Raw genomic sequence first — 19,480 nt, 5'->3', positions numbered from 1 at the left:
AACGCAGAAAAAAGGAAATGCATCATAGACACTGAAACTGGGTAAATAGCAAGGAAATTATGACACAGATATCTGAGCTAGCAGTGCCACCTAGCCCATGCTCTGGAATTGTAGTGCTGCTCTTTCAGATGTTTTGGGGATGCTTTCCCATTTGTTCAATCATTTTTTAAAGTATAATTACCAGAGTGCTTATGTTTTGCAGTTAATACTGTCAAGCCTTTTAAACTAATTGGTCTTCTACAGAAAATGTAACTGAAAATTAGCACATCTTTTAATAATATTGCTTTAACTTTAATAGCACTTTTCCTTTCGTTTATAATTACACTAAAATTGCCATTTTCCAAGTAATATCTGCCTTTTTCAGTGTTTGCTGCTGGTTTTGTATGGATTTCCTTTAAGAAGACTCCTTTGCCACTGCATGCAGCTTTTAACCTCACTTTCAAACAAATATCTTAAATTGCTGCTTTTTTTTTTTCAGTTGGAGGAATAATATATACCCAAACCCGAGGAATGACTGAGCTAACATGAGTAACTCCTATCAATAACAAACTTGCTTTTGAGACAGAACCAACAGCAGAAAATAAATAACAGCATTTCACAGTTTGAAAATCTATTAATTCTCAAAGTATTGTCCAAACTTTAAAGATGTTTGGGACACTTTAAGTTACAAGATGCTGCTTGGTAACCCCTGAACAGACTTATAGTCTTATGTTTCAAAATTTCCATATCACAGATTAGAACAGTTTCTTTTCTGTATAAATAAGACTGTGAAGATCCCTCAGACAGAACTCTCAAAAAGGGGACATAATGAAAAGTTATTTTTAACTGTTTTAACTATTTTCTTCCATTCTGTGCTTTTGTTTATATGAAGAAAAAAGTAGAATTTGGTAATACAGAAAAAAATCAAGACCTAAAGTTCTAGCATTAGGAAATGAATTCCAGGAAATTGAACATTAAAGGGTATAATCTGGTTCTGGAGATCCTTGCCTCTAATGGCACCACTCTGACAGTACGTCAGGTCTGTTGCCAGTGGTATGTGTGGGAGGGATAACAACCCACCAGGAGTTCTGTGGTTCTCACAGCTTCAGTGCCAAAAGGAGTAAGAGCGAAGCTTTGGCTCTCAGGCCAACTGCTCAAACCTTTAAGGTACTGTAGTCTGATAAAGCTGGTTTCCTTGCATGCACAGGAGTTTCTGGAATACCTGTCTCAACAACAACCAGAAAGGGAAAAAGTATTTCTGTTCAAAAATTTGCTTGTCTTAGACTATCCTATGTCATGTAACTTTTCTATAGCTGGAGACAATATTTTTAAAAACCATTCACATAATCTTAAAGATGCTTCCAATCCCACACTTTTTAGTCACATTCCACTTGGTGGTGCCACCTTGAGACTGACAGACCACATGTACTCTTTCCCTGGGTTTGCATATGTTACGACAAATATTAATAAATGATTCAAGTATCTGATGGCAGTAGATGTCTCTTCAAAGACATAATAATGATTAGCTGGAATGATTTAACAATAGCCACTGACATGGTTAAAACATGAATTATGCCTAGAGTCTTCACACAGAGCACAATAATGCCCTCAAACTGAAGCCTGTAGAGACCACTGCTACCAATTCATCAAAAAGACAATGCAGGTTTTGACCTGGTTACTGTCTTCTCAGCAGTGATGTTTCAGCTACTACACTGTGAATCTTGGGCTTGTGGAATATATTGCCTTTGCTGCAAAGGACAAACTGTGTGTAGGTGGCCAGTAGATAGCATTTTGAAAACTAAACTCCATTAGGCCTTTTATCTTCGAAATAAGCAAATAACAGACAATTTCAAATTTAAAATACCTAATACTGTCATCTAATAGGAAATAATTCTAAACTAGCAGAATGTAAAGAGTTTCAGTATTCAGAGTTGAGTCAGAAAGTGACCAGATTTTCTAATTTGTGATTCATGATTAGGGTTTAGTGCACTATTTCTCTGTTAATGAAACTATAAAAAAAATAAACTAATAGTTTACCACTGATTAATACTGTAGAATTATTATTATCCAATGACTGAATTATTTAAAATATATTTTGTACCTTTTTTTCTATATACATACATCTATATGTATGTTTCAGATTATCCACAGGTCAGAAATAATACTGTATGCATGGGCATTATTTTACTTTCTAATCTTTCTTATACCTGTTTTACTACAAAACTTCACTACCGTGAGAAGAGATTCATTCTTAAAGAGAAGTTCATGCATTGTACATTTGCACTGTAGACTATATAAGGAATTTGCATTACAGAGATATCAACAGACATCATAAATTGGAATTTTCCTATAAAAATTTTCCTACTAAAACCTCCTGAATCATTAAGTGGATCGAATAATGAACTATATACTTGTTTCCAAGTGAGCTGGCAAAGGCCAGCACAGTGTAAATTATATACTTCTTACAGAATTCCTATGCAACTAATAGGATGAAAGCATGACTGCAGATCTCACAACTTAGCAGGGATTTTGGGTTCAGTTTGCCCACACTGGCTTGAAGCTAGACAGAACAAATAGAAGCTGGTTCCTAAAAAGAGCGTACTCTGGAGAAAAAAAAAATAAACAGATAATATAGTGCAAGTAGATTAGTTTGTGTGAGAAACACTCTTTTCCTTGGAGAAGAAGTGAAGGGAGAATACATCTTTCCCATGAGAATAGGGATAGTAAAGGGAAAACATCTCACACATTTTACCCTTTCTGAAGGGTCAGGAAGAATTGTACTTTTCCAACTCTTTACTGGGCCTTTGAGGAATAAAAGACAAAATAACGCTGCCACCAATCAGCAAAGTGGTGAAAGAAAAGACAGGATGGTGAACAATTCTAAGTGACTGAATCCTTGGCTTGTCTTCTTGATTAGTATTTTTTCTAACTATAGAATTTTCTACTCTTGTTATCACATTTCTCTGGCTTCAGGCTGCACTGTCCCTGACATACAATATGACCACTTAGATGTGAAAATGTTTGGAAAAAAGACTGTTAAAGAAAGGAATTGCAGAAATGGAGGGTCATGTTGTCAAAAAATGAAAGTTAATAAAAGCTAGCAATAACTAAAAATATTATGAGGATTACATGGTGAATTCCAAATAAAAATTTCTGAACAGGCATGGTCTCTACATATTTTTCATTGCCTCACTATTATTTACATGACATACTTTTGCACAAGAAAGCAGTGATGTCCACAACATTTCACTCTCTTTCTGTGGTGATGCCAGAGGCAACCAGAATGATCAATCCTACTTTTTTGAGATTCTGGAAATGTTCTACTGAACAATATATTCAGGGACATTGACTTAGATAATAATGGGAGTAGATATACAGCTCTCAGTATAACAATTTGTTAAATCATTCCGATATATAATTTGAAAATGTTAAATATTTTATAGGTAGAGATTTTAATTAGAGAAGGTACAGAGTTTAAGTGTGTTTGCTTAGGCTTTCTGAATTTGTCACATCTGCAAAACATTGTAAATAGCTTTCAAGAAAAGCATTTTCTGAGGTTATTGAAAACTCCAAGACTGCATTAGAATAAACTTTCATCAGTGTAGACTGATATTATTCATCTGTGGATGAAACATATGAGAAATATAACAGCAAAAAATACAAAATACAGACATAAATATAAAATACAAATAAAATACTAAATTGTAAAGATCACTGTGAATTTTTATTAAAAGCAAAAAGCTTCATTCTGAATTTAGGTGAAGGTTGGACTTGGCTCCTTTAAAGAAATCCATTTGCTCATACATCGTCTTACTTACAACAGATGATTCCCAGCACTATGGAACTTTATTCCACGGGGACCTCAGAAAACCTAAGCTTAGATTTTTAAAAGACTATGTCCTTGCTATATCTAGCAGAGCTGAAGGTCACTCTGAAAGAAGTGTAGCTCACACAGAGCAAGACTGGTCTGAAAACATAGACAATATGAGGAGAATGAAAAGGAGTAGGACCGAGGCTTCAGAACTGTACTATGGTTGCAAACCAAAAGTCCTAATGTAGACATAACCAAAGGCCACCATCTGTAGTTTCTAACATGTGCTGAAGTTTTGATTCACAAGAAAACTCGTATGAAAAAGAGAGGATAACCTTTCTTCACACAAGTAGAGTTCATGAGATGTGTACAATGGCTTTCAAATAGTTCTATCAGTGTCCCCCAGTGCCCATATTCAGAGCATTGTTCATAGCTACAGGAAATTAAGAGCTCAAAACACAGTTGATGTTGCATGACATGAATGGTGTGCATTGTGTCTGGATTTCAGGAGGAAGAGACAACTTTTTTTTGAAAATATTATCCTTAAAACCTGACATAAGACTCTTTCCTCATAAAATTGTGGACTTGTGGAAGTCCTAGATATCTCAGTTAAGGTCTCCATGTCCAACAGGAAAAATAACCTAGTTTAGGTTCTGAAATTCTTGACATCTAAGAAAAAAGTGTCTTCTCGTGCCTACCTGAGGAAAAGGGTCTATGCTTTCACACTCTTTCATAATGAGTCTGATGGAAGGGAATGAAAAAGGTTTTGTTTGCTTACCGCGCTCATGAGAGAGTCCAGCACGCTGACAGCAAACGCGGTTCCACATGCAAAGGGCTGCGTGAGATACAGTTCTGTGTCTGGATCATCATCATCATCTTGGTCCAAGAACTGAACATTTGAATCATTTACTGAAAATAATAATAAGAAGAACAGTAAAATCATAAGGTGCCTCTGAGTTACCAGCACGCGACCTCACACATTACACAGTCAAAGAAAAAGAAACGGCATATGTCTGGAAACACAGACTTGTGTCTTTGACGTCACTGAAAATGAAATCAAGATGGATGTGAAAACGTGCATTTAAAAATCTGTTGCTTGTAAGAGGTGACACTCTTGTTCTTGAGAGGTGACTATCCCTTTGCTGTAAAAGTAGCTTTGTGGCACCAGCTGCCTGCACTTCAAATGAGATACATGACGCACTTATTTATTGAGACAATCTTGGTACTGGTTGGGTACAGTGGCTAAGGCTGTATGCATGGATAGTGAAATGTTATCACAAGATACAAAGTTAGAACCCCGTTGTAAAATAAAGGCTGTCAATAAAACTCTGATATAGCCCACAGGCATCTGTTAGATGTGCTGCTGTGATTCTTACTGAAATGATGTTAATGCACTTATGGCTCAAAAGAGGATAGACTGTCCCTTTAACATGCATCTATCTGAATGAATGAGCAGCTATTCTCTTGCAGCACTGCCTTTTGTTCAAATATTTGTCTCCGTAACTTCACTTTCTCAGCCACAAATTCTATATTAGCCAGTGTGAAAAAGAATCTACATGAGGCTGTTTTAAAGAAAAAGCCTGAATAAAGTAGTATTTGTCATTTAGACTTCCTCTGGCATTTCATTGTCACAGTTAAGCCCTCTGCCTCCATCTCATTCCAAATAAAAATAGTTGTTTCCTTGAGATCAGTGTATCAAGTGGATCATATTTCATGAAATATTTCCATATTAATCTCCCTCAGGCATGAAAGCACAGACTGCTTAGCTACGCCATCGGAATACCCTTCAACTTACTAAACAACAAATTAATTTCAGTTCCCATGTAAAAAAGGGAAATTAAAAACTTTTTGAGCATTTGAAACTGCATATACTATGTCTCTATTCCCTCTGTGAACATGAGCCAACCCAGTGAACTCTGAAGACAGAATGAGAGCTGCTGTTAACTTTATCAGATTTCAGCTCTGACCTTCTTAAGCTAGAAATTCTTCTGCCTGCTACTCTGATCTTCCTTCTCATACAGTTTAGCTACCTCCCATATAGTTTTCTTTTCCATCCACTCCTTTTCCAGACTATATTCTACTGTCCTTGCCATGCTTAGCTTACAAAACATAAATTACTACTGATAAAGCCTCATGATAGCTGTCTAAAGGAGATGAGACTATGATTTAAAATTCCTGCCTTCCCACTCCCTGATGTAACTGCAAATACATAACACCTCACCATTGTAATCAGAGAAAATCAGAGTCAGAAGAATTTCATCCAAGAAAACACCAATATCCACGATACTTCTTTCTTTAGTACAATACCTATCAATTTATTCTCCAGATTCTTGAGCAATATAGTATTTGAAAGCCTGCTGTATCATTTCAAAATGTACTTTTTGAAAAGCTTGTACCTTAGTTTAATTTGCTAGTTGAGACTAGGCACTATTGACAGTACCATTCTTTTTCCACTTACATCTGGCAGACTAATACCTGTCTTAGACACCAGTTTGCTAGACACGCATGGTGTCAGTTCCCAGGATGCTACAAATCTAATGTGAATTCTGCAGGTGTGTTATCTTCAATATCTTTATCTTCCTAATGCAAGTTAGCATGCTAGTATTTCTATGAATGGTCTCTAGGCCAGGTGAGGTGGGCTTGAATGTGTTGTGCTGCGCCATAGGGAAAGCTCATCAAACGCTGCTCGCAAAGGCTGGTGAGAGCTCTGTGTCAGGAGGGAACAATGCAGAAACTTGACTGCTTCTCTACAGCTTCAAAACCTGAGCTTCTGGGAAAAAGCCTATTCCCTAAAATAAACAAACAAATAGCTTAAGGGAAAGTATGATGCTGGGGTTTTTTTTCCTGGTATCTTTTAGTTCTTCTTGGACTTCCTGTGAAAACTGTTAAGGCATGTCCACCAAACTGACAACAGGCTGAACTAACAAAAAAGAAAGAGAAAGAGAGAGAGAAAAGGAGAGAAAAACTGGGGGGAGATGGGCACTGGGAGGTGGGGACTCAGGTCAAAGAAAATGAATTGGTGAGGAGGTGCTATGAAAACAGCCGGCAGGTCAGACGAGTGTGATCAAAGGTTTACTGATGCTGCGTGAAAAAAAAATCATTAAGAAAGACCAGAACGAGACAGTCAATTTCAACTAGAACCACAAATAAAACACATTCAAAGCAGTGCCATGAGGGTAGCCCCTCTGATACAGCCAGATAAATAAAGGGAAAGCTGATGACAGTAAGAACAACAACAACAACAGAAAATAAGACAGTGATGTGAAGGAAAAAGGCACTTCTTACCCAGTTCAGTTATCATAAGAATGTGGGTTCCACTGTTTTTTTCCTGACTGATTGAAACCAAAGGCAGAAGTTTGCCAGGCTTAGCTAGTAAGTAAAGTATTTAGGGGGAAAAGAAAGTACAGAAAGAGAATAAAGTAAGGGAAAAAGACAGATAAGGCTCTAAAAAATAAAACTGAAAAAGAAAATAGAGGACAAAGGACCACAGATCAAGTTTGTATTTGCCATGAAAAAAACAGAACAGCTTCTGCACTTCACATCACACCACTTGACAACATAAATACCCACAGCTAGAGTGGAAATCAGAGTCTAGTTACCTACCATCATCGTATTCTCAGGAGTAAAATATCTCATACTATTATGCAGAGTTTGGTTACACATGATTAAACAGTTTTGGACCATGAAGAAATAAACAAATGGCCTCTTACAATTGATTAAATGCACAGGAAATATCTGCTCATACTTACTGTGGCTTTCTTCCTTTTCTAACCTTAGCCCAAAGACCTCTGCTTATTTGCTACGCTATGCAAAAAGTATCTTGCCTGATAGAATATTTAAGAAAATGGAGAAAACCCAAAGGGAGGAGAGAAATATATTTCAGTTATTCAAATAAAGTGAACCAACTGTTACTAAACTTTCTTCAGAGAGAGTAATTCAAAACAGTTATCAAAAGAGAAAATATAACAGTGTAAGACACAGTATGGGTAATTTTTCTGTGACTGCATAACAAGGGAAGTGGGAAAAAGATACAGGAATGTACATGAAAGGATAAATGTTAGCTTTCCTTACCTAGCTCTGTAATAATAGGGATGTTGGTTCCTGTTGTAATGGAGGGTTGACGTAACAGGCCATGGACTGGACTGTTGTCTGGAGATGACCTATCCATTCCAGGGGGTGTAAAGCCTAAAAGAAAAAAGAAAAGGAGAAAAAAAAAAGAGAAAATTTACAGAGGTCAAACTATGGGGAATTCCCTATCTCTGATTTTATTATTTTCCAGGAAAGTATGGTAAAAAAGTGTAATTTAAAAAAAATTGACTTAATTATCAACAATTATTTCATAAAAGCATAATCCTTCACAAATATGCAGTTTATTTCTACTGTAAGATATTTGAGAGCTAATGGAGAAACTGAAATTCATTTTGTTATCCTAAGCCTTTGCATCAAAAGGTGTAAAACGGAAAGAGTAATGCTTACTTAAATAAAAATAAAAAAGATCACAGTGTTTGAGAGGTTTAATTTTGTTTTATCAGTATTTCAATAATCCTGAAATAAACACCTTTCCTTAAACAACAATGAACATTTTAAAGAGTACTGTTTGTAAATGGTAGTAAAACCATGAGGAACAAATTGTTTCCATTAGCTGGTTTTAGGTTTGATCAACAAGCAGGGTTTACCTGTTTTCCAGGAGCAATACAACCCACACATGGTGTTTTGGTTGTTTGCCTGGTTTTTTAATTTTCATGTGTACCATTTATAATATGCATTTCTATGAGGATTACTATTGTAGGAATACTGCAATGGAAGGGTTCATTCTAACAGACAAAAAGATAGGATGGAAGGAAAAAGACACAGGTTTTCAAACAGTATCTAAGAGGAACCCTTCAAAAGAAACTAGAAAGAGTGAAGATGTAAAGGAAACAAAGGTGGGAGAGGAAACATACTGGCAGGCACTCACAGAAAAAAGAGATCTGGAGACCAGCAAGGTTCACTCCAAAAGACATTATGTTTTCAGCCTGATTCTCTACACACTTTGAAAGGGAGCCCTTGACATCGAGCATTTTTTTGTCCTTTTTTTTTCTTCTTTTTTTTTTCTTTTTCTTTAAACAAAAAATACCCAGGAAAAGCCTTTTGGAGTTTGATTGTAAATACTGAAAAACAGGTAGTTATACAAAAGCCTATGCAATAGAAGGATAGAAATTCACTGTTGAGACTAAAGCATTCTACTTCCCTTGTCCATTAAAGCTGCAGAAAGCATGGGAATGTTCATTTAATGTCATTATTGCAGAAGTAATGGTGAAGCTAGAGGTTGACTTTAGGGTTTAATGTAGAAAAACATTAAGGCAGCATTTTTAGGCAAATATTTGTATGCCAGAAACAGGATTGACCCAAGCTCACTTTAAAACACACATTTCTGAGAAGACATTAAATTTTTTTGCCACATTATTCCTAAGTTCTTTGACTTCACACCTGACATCCAGGGACAGACTTTTGGTCCTCTGTCAATAAATCTGAATTCTCCATATACTGATTCTAAATTAATCAAAGCCAAATTAATTCCTGACATAAATTCATTATCTTCTTGCAGTGTGGAAACTGTTTCACACCATTAAATTCATTGATACATTCGTTCATCTGTTACTGAATTCAGAAGAATGTGATATTATGTAGTTTACCTTGCTTTAGTTTGGGGACCAATTTACAAACCAGGAAATTTCTAAATTAAATTGTAATTGTTAACCCATTGTACTGGTTTTATATTTTCTGAAGGATTTATGGTTCTTTTCCAGTGATAAGTACCATCACTCTTAACCTGCCCCTAAACTACAAGGACCACTAGATCTGGACTTCTTGATTTAATGGGATTTAAATTTCTCTTTCCATTCATCTGTCCCTATATTTTGTCTGTATCACATATAGAATATACAGGTAATAATTACTGAGGAGAGACTTTCTTAGCCCTCTAGAAGGTACTGGTGTGAATTTCATTCTATCACAAGAAAACTAGATGCAACATGATTGTACAGACAGGATAACTAAGACGAGAGTGAAAAGTCTGTGAAGAAATTCCTTAGGAGAAAAGAAGTGGATGTGTCTTGCAAGACTAAAACATTGCCATAGACAAACCTAAGTCAGTAAAACAATTCTATTTAATATTACCAGTGCATGGAAAATCTTTAGAAAGCAGATTTCTACAAGAGAATCGGAAGTGTTAACAGTCAGTCATTTAATATTGCTCCTTGTGCTGAAACTAATTCAGTAAGACCAACATGATGACAGTGAGTTGCATTTCCAACTGGTATTGGTTTGCAGATGTTTCCTTGTATCTGGCACTATGACTGATAGCTGTCTTGGCTCTTTGAACATTTACTTTTGCATGGCAGAGCTTGGGATTCCTCAGGCTCACAAAGTGAGTCTAACAGAGGTAATTCAGGCACCACCTCATAAGTTACAGGTGATGCTGACACTCTCTCAACAGCAGGAAAATGAAAGCAGGACTTCAAACGCTATCTGAGGACAGGTGGGTATTAATGTGACACCTCCTTCTGCAGCAGGATCTAGTGTTTTAAGTCTTGCACTCTGTTACGGAATGCATTCTGTTAGGAGATGCAAGATATGGCCTTTGTCACAGTATAATAGAAAAAGCTCATCCAGACTCCTTGAGCAGTTATGGTGGCAGGCAGTTGGGTTCTCTGCAGAATTACAGGTTAAAATGGCAACAGCAAGATTTTTTTACACTCAGTTATCTAAGAGCAAAGAAAACTAATACTGTTCTCATGCACCCTAGGGATTGTACTGCTTGGAGCATCCCTAGAGGTTCTGCTTCTCCTTTTTTCCTGAAGGTTTTCCTCTGCCCATCTCAGGATGCGCTCCCTAAAACATTTTCTAGAGAATCAGGCTCTTCAGATGGTAGGAGCACATCAGCATTTCCCTACCAGTTAAAAGCAAATTGAAGTAAGTTAGCATAGCTGCATCTAAACATGCAAGTTCTTCTTGTGTTCCCTCCACTGCAGTGTGCACACACACAGAGGCACGGACACGCACACTCTCCATCCAAGGCTGTTTGTAGCCACCTCTCTAACCCTTCAAATATTTGCCTTCCTAGGATGGTGTCAGAAGATTGAAGTAAATGCAGCATTTCTGTTAGACAGCGACTGTCAGAAGCTCTGTAATTGCACACTGCACACACAGTGCATTTGGGCTGAAATGCAGGAAGCATGTTAAGGGGAATTTGTTTTCACCTTGAATGTAAAACTAGACTCGTGCCTTGATATTTTTCATCCTATGGTCTTGAAAGATGTGAGAAACGTCTGTTAATTTAATTTCCTTGCTTGTACTTAATTCAGACACTTCTAGAAATTTACTTTTAAAAAATTTTGGAATATTTTAAGGAAAAGGAAAACTGAAGTATTTGCGGATTTTGCGTGTCTGTGTTTGGAGTCACATGGTGTCGTACACCTTCAGGTCACATTCCTGCTCCCAACTCACAAAGTAAATTCTATACATAGGTTGTCTATTTTTTTCCTCCAGAAAAGAGAACAAAAAAAAAAAAAGTGCAGGAAAACTAACCTGCTTTATCAGAACTTTCATTTAAAGGCATGAAAAACTACAAGTGACAGCTGTGCAGATTCAGTGAATGTGACATTTTTGAATTTCTTCAACTTGACAAGTAAACACCTTAAATCGGTAATGCTATATGCATAATACATGACCTGTATTTTGACATCCATCATCGAATGCTGACTTGAGAAAATACAGGTTTGTACGTCAAGGAATAGCACCCATAAAGCAGGGAGAAATTCAGGTCACAGGGTATTAGGAAAACTCTATTTCATTACAGAAGCTGAAACAAGCTAAGGCATCAGATTTAAGATCCATTTTCAGTTGTGAAAAGATTAAATTCCTCTGCACAGAGCATTCATTTAGAAATGACATGCTTTCCTCACAACCTCTTTTCATTTTCCTTTTCATATTCCATTTTCTCCTTCAGTCCACAAACCTTGTTCCATTAACGCTCATAAAAATCATAAAACAGGGCTGATAGTTGTGATCTTACAACCACAGTGTCTCCTTGTTCAACAAACAACTGAGGGAGCTGTGGCTACAATTGCTTAAAAGGATCAACCTCTACAGTAAAATTCACATGGCCTGTACAAGTCTGAGCACAGCCTCTGTGGAAGGAAATACAGTGACAGTGGGGGACTTCTGGAGAAGGGAATTGTCTTTGCCAACAACGAGGAGGTAAGGTACCTCCTTATCAGTTCCAGCAGCCACTGCATCCAGTACTGAATTGCTATACTTGCTGAGTGATTGACTTGCATCCCTTGGTTTTTGATTTTTTGTTGTTTGTTTTGTGGTTTGTTTTTGTTTTCCTCATTTATTAAACTGGCTTTACCTCAGCTCACGAGGTTTTTTCTCATTGTGGGGAAGTGAGCCAGACTGGCTTAGTTATCAGTCAGAGTCAACCCACCACCATCCGCTATAGGGATGACCACCACAACAGTCACAGAATCATTTAGGTTGGAAATGACCTTTAAAATAATTCAGTCCAACCATTAACCTAGCACTGCCAAGTCCACCACTAAACCATGTCACTAAATGTCACATCTAGATGTCTTCTAAACACCTCCAGGGATGGTGACTCCGACACTTCCCTGGCCAGCTTGCTCCAATGCTTGACAACTCTTTCAGTGAAGAAATTTTCCCTAATATCCAACTGAAGCTCCCCTTGGCACAACTTGAGGCCATTTTCTCTTGTCCTTTCATTTGTTATCAGGTACACAAGACCAACCCTCACCTCACTACAACTTCCTGTCAGGTAGTTGGAGAGAGCAATAAGGTCTCCCTTATCAAACTGAGGGAACTTCAACAGAAGGCAGCACACTCCTGAAACAAGATGATGCCAGACAATGAACTATATATATCACATCTCTGAAAGGAACACAGGTTCTGGGCTTTGACATGCTCAAAATCAGTGAGGCCTGGCAGTCAGCAGTCCCTGCATACCCCCTGGCATCAGCCCCCCTCTTTGAGAGGCAGGGACTCCCATTCCCTAACTCAGCTACCTTGCCTGAAGGAGTTTGAGCCTGCTACAATTCTCTGCAGAAAGCTGCTGGTTCAATGTCTTGATTCTGTGCAAAAAGTATTCCCCAGCTCCCTCTAAGATACTACTGCTCACAGAAGTAGGTAAAAACCAAACAATTGCATTAAAGGCAAAATCCTACCCCTTAAAGATGTAGTCATCTTAGTGGAAGAAGAACCCTGTGGAAACTTCCTCCCTAAGAGAAGGCAAGATCTTTTTACCAAAAGTTACTGGGGATCCAGGTGCTCCCCAGCTCAGAACTCAGCAGGGACAGATGGATATAAACCCTTCCTGGCTCTTACAAAACACCACCTACAAAGGGATGAGCAGTACTGGGCTAATGAGCACTGTGCCTCCTGACTCAGGCTGGCCTGTGGTCCTCTCAGGAAGGTACTAATTGGGGCTCATCAGTAACATGCAGGTATTCTGAGAGCCAGTGGCACTGTGAAGTTCAAAATTAAGGAATGCTGGCATAGCTTAACATGCCTTCTTCATACTGAAAGCACCACCAATTTTGCCCAGCTTATATGTTGTTTGGAGCAACTGACCTGATGGCCAAATGATCTCCTGATTGTGCTGGGCACAAACTGTTAATTTTTGTTCCTGTGCAGTTCACCTGACTGAGTAATGTCCCATGAAATGCAGGAAGGTTTGCTCTTCATAGCAGTAAATATATTCTTTAAGTTTGCTGAAGGCCAATAAAAGTTTACTCAGGTTTTCATGTAAAAACAAATTTGTCTCATGGATGTGTACTGCTTCTGTTCCACTGACTCCACTGAGACTCGGATGGGCATATTCTCAAACTGGACTTTTATGTTTATAAAATATCTTCTGTTCTTAAGGATCATAATGGATCCTTTATGATTCTCTTCCCCTTTCCCTCTGCCCCTTTCTTCTCTGCCTGTCTTTCCTTTCAAAGTTGTATGTTTTACTAAACTGGAACTCTGTGCACGCAGCAGGCACTTTCTCAAACTGAAAATCCACTTGGCAGACCTAAATGTTGTGGTCTTGTCATTAAAGTACCATGTAAATTGATAGTGTCCTTTAAATAATGCTATTTTAGGGAAAGATGCTGTGGCATTCACTGGGTAATGTATGCACTAAAGTCCTCAAAAGTATAATTTAAAAGACATATATACTATTAACTAGCTCTGGCTCATCTAAGCAGTATGAAACAACAATAATATTTTGAGCATATATGAATAACACACCGGTGGTGAACTGCCAAACACACCCCAGACAAGTTATCCTGCAGAAATATGGGACAAGTATTTTCATTAAGCAGAGCCAGCCAAAAAGAAATAATTCTTTTACAGAAGGATCTCACAGTTATATCCCTTTGCTACTGTTTGCTGACAATGTCCATTAATATTCCTGTGAATTCACTTGAATGATAGACTATACCTGTTATTCTCCAAAGTACAGCCACTTGGGTATACCTGGAAAGTTCAGCAGCAGTCATGCAGCTAAAGAGCTGCTGACATTCATGGGAATCTGTTACAGCCATGCAATTTAGAAACAATTCTAGCTTCAATCTCCCATGTGGTCTGAGACAAGGGTGTAGTTTGGCCTCAAAACCCGGAAATCCTAAATTCTGGTTTCAGTTCTGACTTTTATTCGATTTGTTCCTGAAGATCTAAAAATCTCTTGGAGATTATCACTAAAGCTCTAGAAAAAGAGAGGAATGTGAAAGACCAGATGTGACTGCATAAGCTCCCAGCTCTTTCAGAGACTGCAAGATTTTCAGAGTTGTTCCAGGCCCAAACATAGGCCAAGGTATATCTCCACTCTACAGAGAGTGGAGAGTGAAGGACAGCTTTCTCAAGTTTAACAACCCTCTGGTGCTTTGGGACTGGAACAAACCCTGGAGCTTTGAGCTCTGAGAGATGCTGTCAGAGAGAACAAGCTGCCCATCTTCCTGCCAAGAAAGTGCTCTTCTCTAATGTCTGTTCGCTCCCTTACTGTTGAATTACACAAACCTATACTAAAAATGTCCAACTCAAATCTCAAATGGAAGCACAGGGCAGCAGGACCAATACTAGTTTCCGCTCCCCAAAGTGTGAGATCCATTCCTGGATGAGTTAGAGGTTCCAAGTGCTGGAAGTGTAAATGATTTATAGGTCTACTGCTTCTTGGACTGCTCTGACAAGGCAGGATTAAGTTGTAAAAACAAAGATCAAGAGAAGGATTGGAGTTTCATCATCTTGAGGTTTAGCATTAAATTGCACCACATTGATTCCATTTTCAATTGTGAACAGCACAATGTGTTAAAAATAGCATTATATTTTAAGCCTAGTGCAGAATTATGTATAACTTAGAGGGTTTTAGACTTATACAAGTCTTTTCCCAGTTTCAGTGTCTTTTGAGTTTTACTATCAAGCATGCACAAAAACCAAACATGAAGTCCACCTGAACTGCCTGGATTTTTGTTGTTGGCTTTGTAGGGGTTTTTTTCCCCTTCACAAAAACCTCATGTAGTAATTACCCAAACTCTACTTCTGCCAAGGTTGACCACAAGCTTACACAATCCAAAACTATCAAAACAAATGGGCTTTATTTACTAGTGCTTTGCAGAGCATAGTCTTGATGTTCACTCCTTGCTATTTTTCTCACTTTAAGTAAATAAGATAATACGTAGTTACTAGCCATAGCACTTCCCTCAGGTTGATTTGAATGGAAACTTTATTTCTCTATACCATAAACATTCCTGGTCAGTATTAGTCTGAAAAGAACTTCTTGCTCTCATGGAATGAAGCACAAGTTCTCTGAATTTATTTTTTTTTATTTAGCAAAGAGAAAACAAAATTAAATTTTCTTTCTGTAGCTACTTTCTTTACAAACTTTATTTTTTAATTGCCCCTACTCTCTATTTACCATTTAATAGTTTTCTACACTAGGTGCTTCTAGGGCACAAAGTTGGTAACATTTAAGTGTAGCACAGGTTTGCAGCTAAAATAATTTAGTATATAATGACACCAAACTTTTTTCAGTTGAATCATTAATCAACCCTGCATATTTAGACTTCAGGTAAAAATAAATATGCTGAATTAAAATTATCAAATAAATTAAGCTATATTACCTAGTTTAGAGAGACAGCTATTCAATAACTACAAAAAAAATGGAAAACTCACCCTTAAAAATGATAAATAGGCAAGTAAGGCAAGACTACACATTATATCATTATATCAAATTAAGTAAATTTTTTCTGAGAGAAAAAGGAAAAGTCAGATATCATAGCAAGAAATCAATAAAAATATTTTGATAAATAAAAGTAACAATGTTGTTCAACATATGATTGGCAACTACTGAAACATAAATTAAATGAATTTCCCATTGCTGCTTATGGGAAAATTATGCAGATTAGAATTTGATTAGGTTTATATCATGAGACTCAATTTGGACTTTTAATCTATTAAGCTCCAATAAATGAGGCATCTGAATAGCTCCCCTGAGCAGCAACAGTAATAACCACAGCAGTCATTTTTAGCAATATGTATTCTGACAATTTCTTTAGCAGATGATTCCATGTCTTTAAGTACAATTACTTTGTAACTTCTACAAAAATTTCAGGTGTTTGCAGTGAGGAAATGGATACATACAAAACGCTTAAACAGACACTTTGTGATAATCAACATCTGTCACTCTGTTCTAGCAATATGGTTTTTCCATCAACTTGGACTTACTTACGGTCGACTTCATAGTCTGTGTGGGCTAAATAGTGCCAGCAGACTTGCAAATTACTCAAGCTGGAACTGAGCTGGAAACCTATGGTAAAATGTCATTAAGTTCTCTATAGGCTGGGTCAAAACTAAAATCCCACATTCAAGGTTGTCTTGGGGATCAAAGATTGAACTTTGAGGGCTAAAGCCTCATTTTATCAAAGAAATCTGAATTGAATTCCCAGAGCTGATCTTTGAGACAGGTTGGATTCAGGTCAAGACCACCTCTAATTTATCTGGCAGGTATACTTCATAGCCCTCCTGCATATTTCCTGTAGTCTAATCTATTTGCAAATATACAAAAGCTCCTCTCCCATATTGCTCTATATTGTAAAAAAGTAACTCTTCAAAGGGTGCCGACTAGAGAGCATGCTGTGCCCATGTCCTATCCTGCCAGATTTCACCAAATCCTGAACAACCTCTTAGCAGATAGTTTGTCCTATGGAAATAGTCAAGTGACAGTATGCAGGTGATTCAAAAAAATGAAATCTGTATTTTAAAAATTTCAGAGCTTGATTAAATTCTCATGGTAAAGAAGCATGGGTTTTGCATTCAGGTGTGAATTTATTTTCTTTAAAAGAAGCCTAACAGAGAATTTCATTCAGGCATTCAAACTTTCAGCATACCACCACAAACGTTTTCTGCAAGCCAAATTTTTTTACCAGAACTCCAAATTTAACATAATAAATGAGGGGGTGGAGGGGGGAAATCAGTCATGTTTTTTGTCACTCAAATACTGCCTTTTGTAGCATGTCTGTTAAAGACATCTTAGTAGATATCATGTGTGAAAATGAGTATCAAGTTGATTTGAACTATGCCAGTCTGTACAATGCTAACTCAACTAACTTTTCCTTAGAAAGCACAATAAATTGCATGCAGCCAGGTGCAATTAGCAATGTAAGGAATGATAATTACCTAAGCAGTATTTGTATGCTTCTTCAAACAAAATTCTCTTGACTATAACAGATAGTTTACTATCTCCTTGCTACAGTTTCATCTGAACCCTGCAAATAATGTATGGTTGCCTATTTGAAACACATAAAAGGAAACATCCTAGGGTTTGGAGTATATTTTAAAAGTACACACATCATCCCATCACCACAATTATTTGCACATCAGAATTATCAGTATTAATGGCCAGTATGAAAACTATCCCTGTCATGCATTAAAAGTAACAGGAAGGTATGTACCTCCAAAAAGTACTTCCATTAAAAGAAATGTCAATCCTCTGATACTGAACTTCACAGAAAAGGCAAACACATGAAACTAGCCTTATTCTTTCTTCAGCTTGGCATATAAACCCTGTTTTATGTGTCACATATACCTTGTGCGACATTCTATTCCAGTCTAAATATAGGTCTACCAAATACTACAATTGGCTAATTTATTGCAATTATCCTTGACTCTGACTAGAAATAAACAGAAAATGAAGATTTTGTTTTCTTTCCACTCTTTTTTTTTTTTTTCCACCATTAAAGAATACGTAAATACAAATTGCACAGTTGTGGAATCAGGATGAATCTGAACTCTTTAATTGAGTTTTCCTGAATGATCTACCAGTAGCAATATATTAGCTGCTAATAATATCTAAGGTTGTGTAGATACACCTGCCTGAAGAACAGTAGTGATACTACTGATATCACTGGGTTTACTCAACCTATAAAGTGTGGGAACCTCTCCTTCAGTCAGCACAGCATCTAGAATCAAGAATTCAGAGAGCAACTTATACCTCTGATGGCCTTTAGAGGATGAAGAATATCCAAAGCATACAGTCAGAAGTGTAAATAAACATAATTTGCTCAGGAATATCAAGAAAAAAGGAAAAGCATTTACAAAACTAGTGAGGTACAGCTTGCTCGTAAGACGAAACTTCCATTGCTACGTTTGCACTATTTTGGCTCACTGTTTTTCTCCTCTTAGTGAATATTAATCTTAAAAAGAAAATTAACTTCTTATCATGACAGAATGACTCATTATTTTATTAGAGTTTTTTCAAAAATCTTTAGGGTTTTGCTTACCTCTCACTGTTCAAATGGTTTTTTATATTTAAAGTACCAGTAGAAGTGTCTCTACACCAGCTCCTTATCTATTTTATTTAGGAGGGATCTGAAACCCATTACACTAGGAAACAAGCTGATAAAGACAGTGATAACAGTAAAATGTAATCTGGTATTCTTTAAGTAGTAAAAATTAAGTGGCAATCATAAAATATATACCGTGGTATCCAGTTGCAGTACAGACATACTGAAAACTTCCAGCAGTTTTTGTGTTGGTTTTTTTCAGCATTATATTGACTACTTACTGTCATTCTTGCATCTAAATGCTAGTGCTGGATTTTAAATTGGCATAATCTCTATAAACACTTAATGCATTAACTTGCCTATCCCTTATAATTTACTAGAGAGTTACATGGGTTGATAAAAACTAAAATGCTTACTTCCTTGTTTTAATTTCATTAGTACCAATATCAGGGGAAATAGCTTTCCTTTCAGTTAGAGGTTTTGAACATTTCTGAGAGTCTTTAGTCTATTTCTTGTTATTTGATAGGATTCTGAGATTAAATTCAAGTTCAAGTTGCAATGTGGATTTTTGTTGCTACTGGGGTATTTTAAGAAGCTGATGATTTTGGGCAGGGCCAATCTAAAATGTAAATCTGCACACAAATTTTAAGGATTATTTACATTTGACAATTACAAACATTGCCATCAAACAAATAAAAACAAATTCAAGACATGTTCCAAATTTTTAGAAGCACTCTTTGTCTATCTAATTCAGTCTACATCTGTCTCACTCAAAACAGATGTGTCCAAACATGAGTTTACATTGCCACTACAGAACTGAAGATTTAATTGAACAGTTAATAATAATAAAATTCTCAAATATCAAGAG

At 36.9% G+C, this 19,480-nt stretch overlaps 1 protein-coding gene across 19 annotated transcripts in view; it reads right to left on the bottom strand.

Moving 5' to 3' along the window:
* Positions 1-19,480, bottom strand: part of KCNMA1 (potassium calcium-activated channel subfamily M alpha 1) — a 458,566-nt gene that overhangs the window by 17,988 nt on the left and 421,098 nt on the right. For 12 of the 19 annotated variants that reach the window (XM_018068974.2, XM_018068976.2, XM_018068980.2 and 9 more), the window contains 2 exons: positions 7,862-7,975; positions 4,569-4,699 (listed from right to left, as the gene is read on the bottom strand). In XM_018068974.2, coding sequence (XP_017924463.2) covers positions 4,569-4,699; positions 7,862-7,975 — 245 coding nt within the window. Of the gene's footprint in view, positions 1-4,568; positions 4,700-7,075; positions 7,160-7,861; positions 7,976-19,480 lie in introns of all 19 variants that reach the window. The other 7 variants (XM_029958460.1, XM_029958463.1, XM_018068971.2 and 4 more) reach the window with 1 other exon arrangement.

The sequence above is a fragment of the Manacus vitellinus genome, unplaced genomic scaffold (genome assembly GCF_001715985.3).
Source record: "Manacus vitellinus isolate BGI_N305 unplaced genomic scaffold, ASM171598v3 scaffold_15_pilon, whole genome shotgun sequence".
Taxonomy (NCBI): domain Eukaryota; kingdom Metazoa; phylum Chordata; class Aves; order Passeriformes; family Pipridae; genus Manacus; species Manacus vitellinus.
This window is presented reverse-complemented; position numbering and strand designations above follow the sequence as displayed.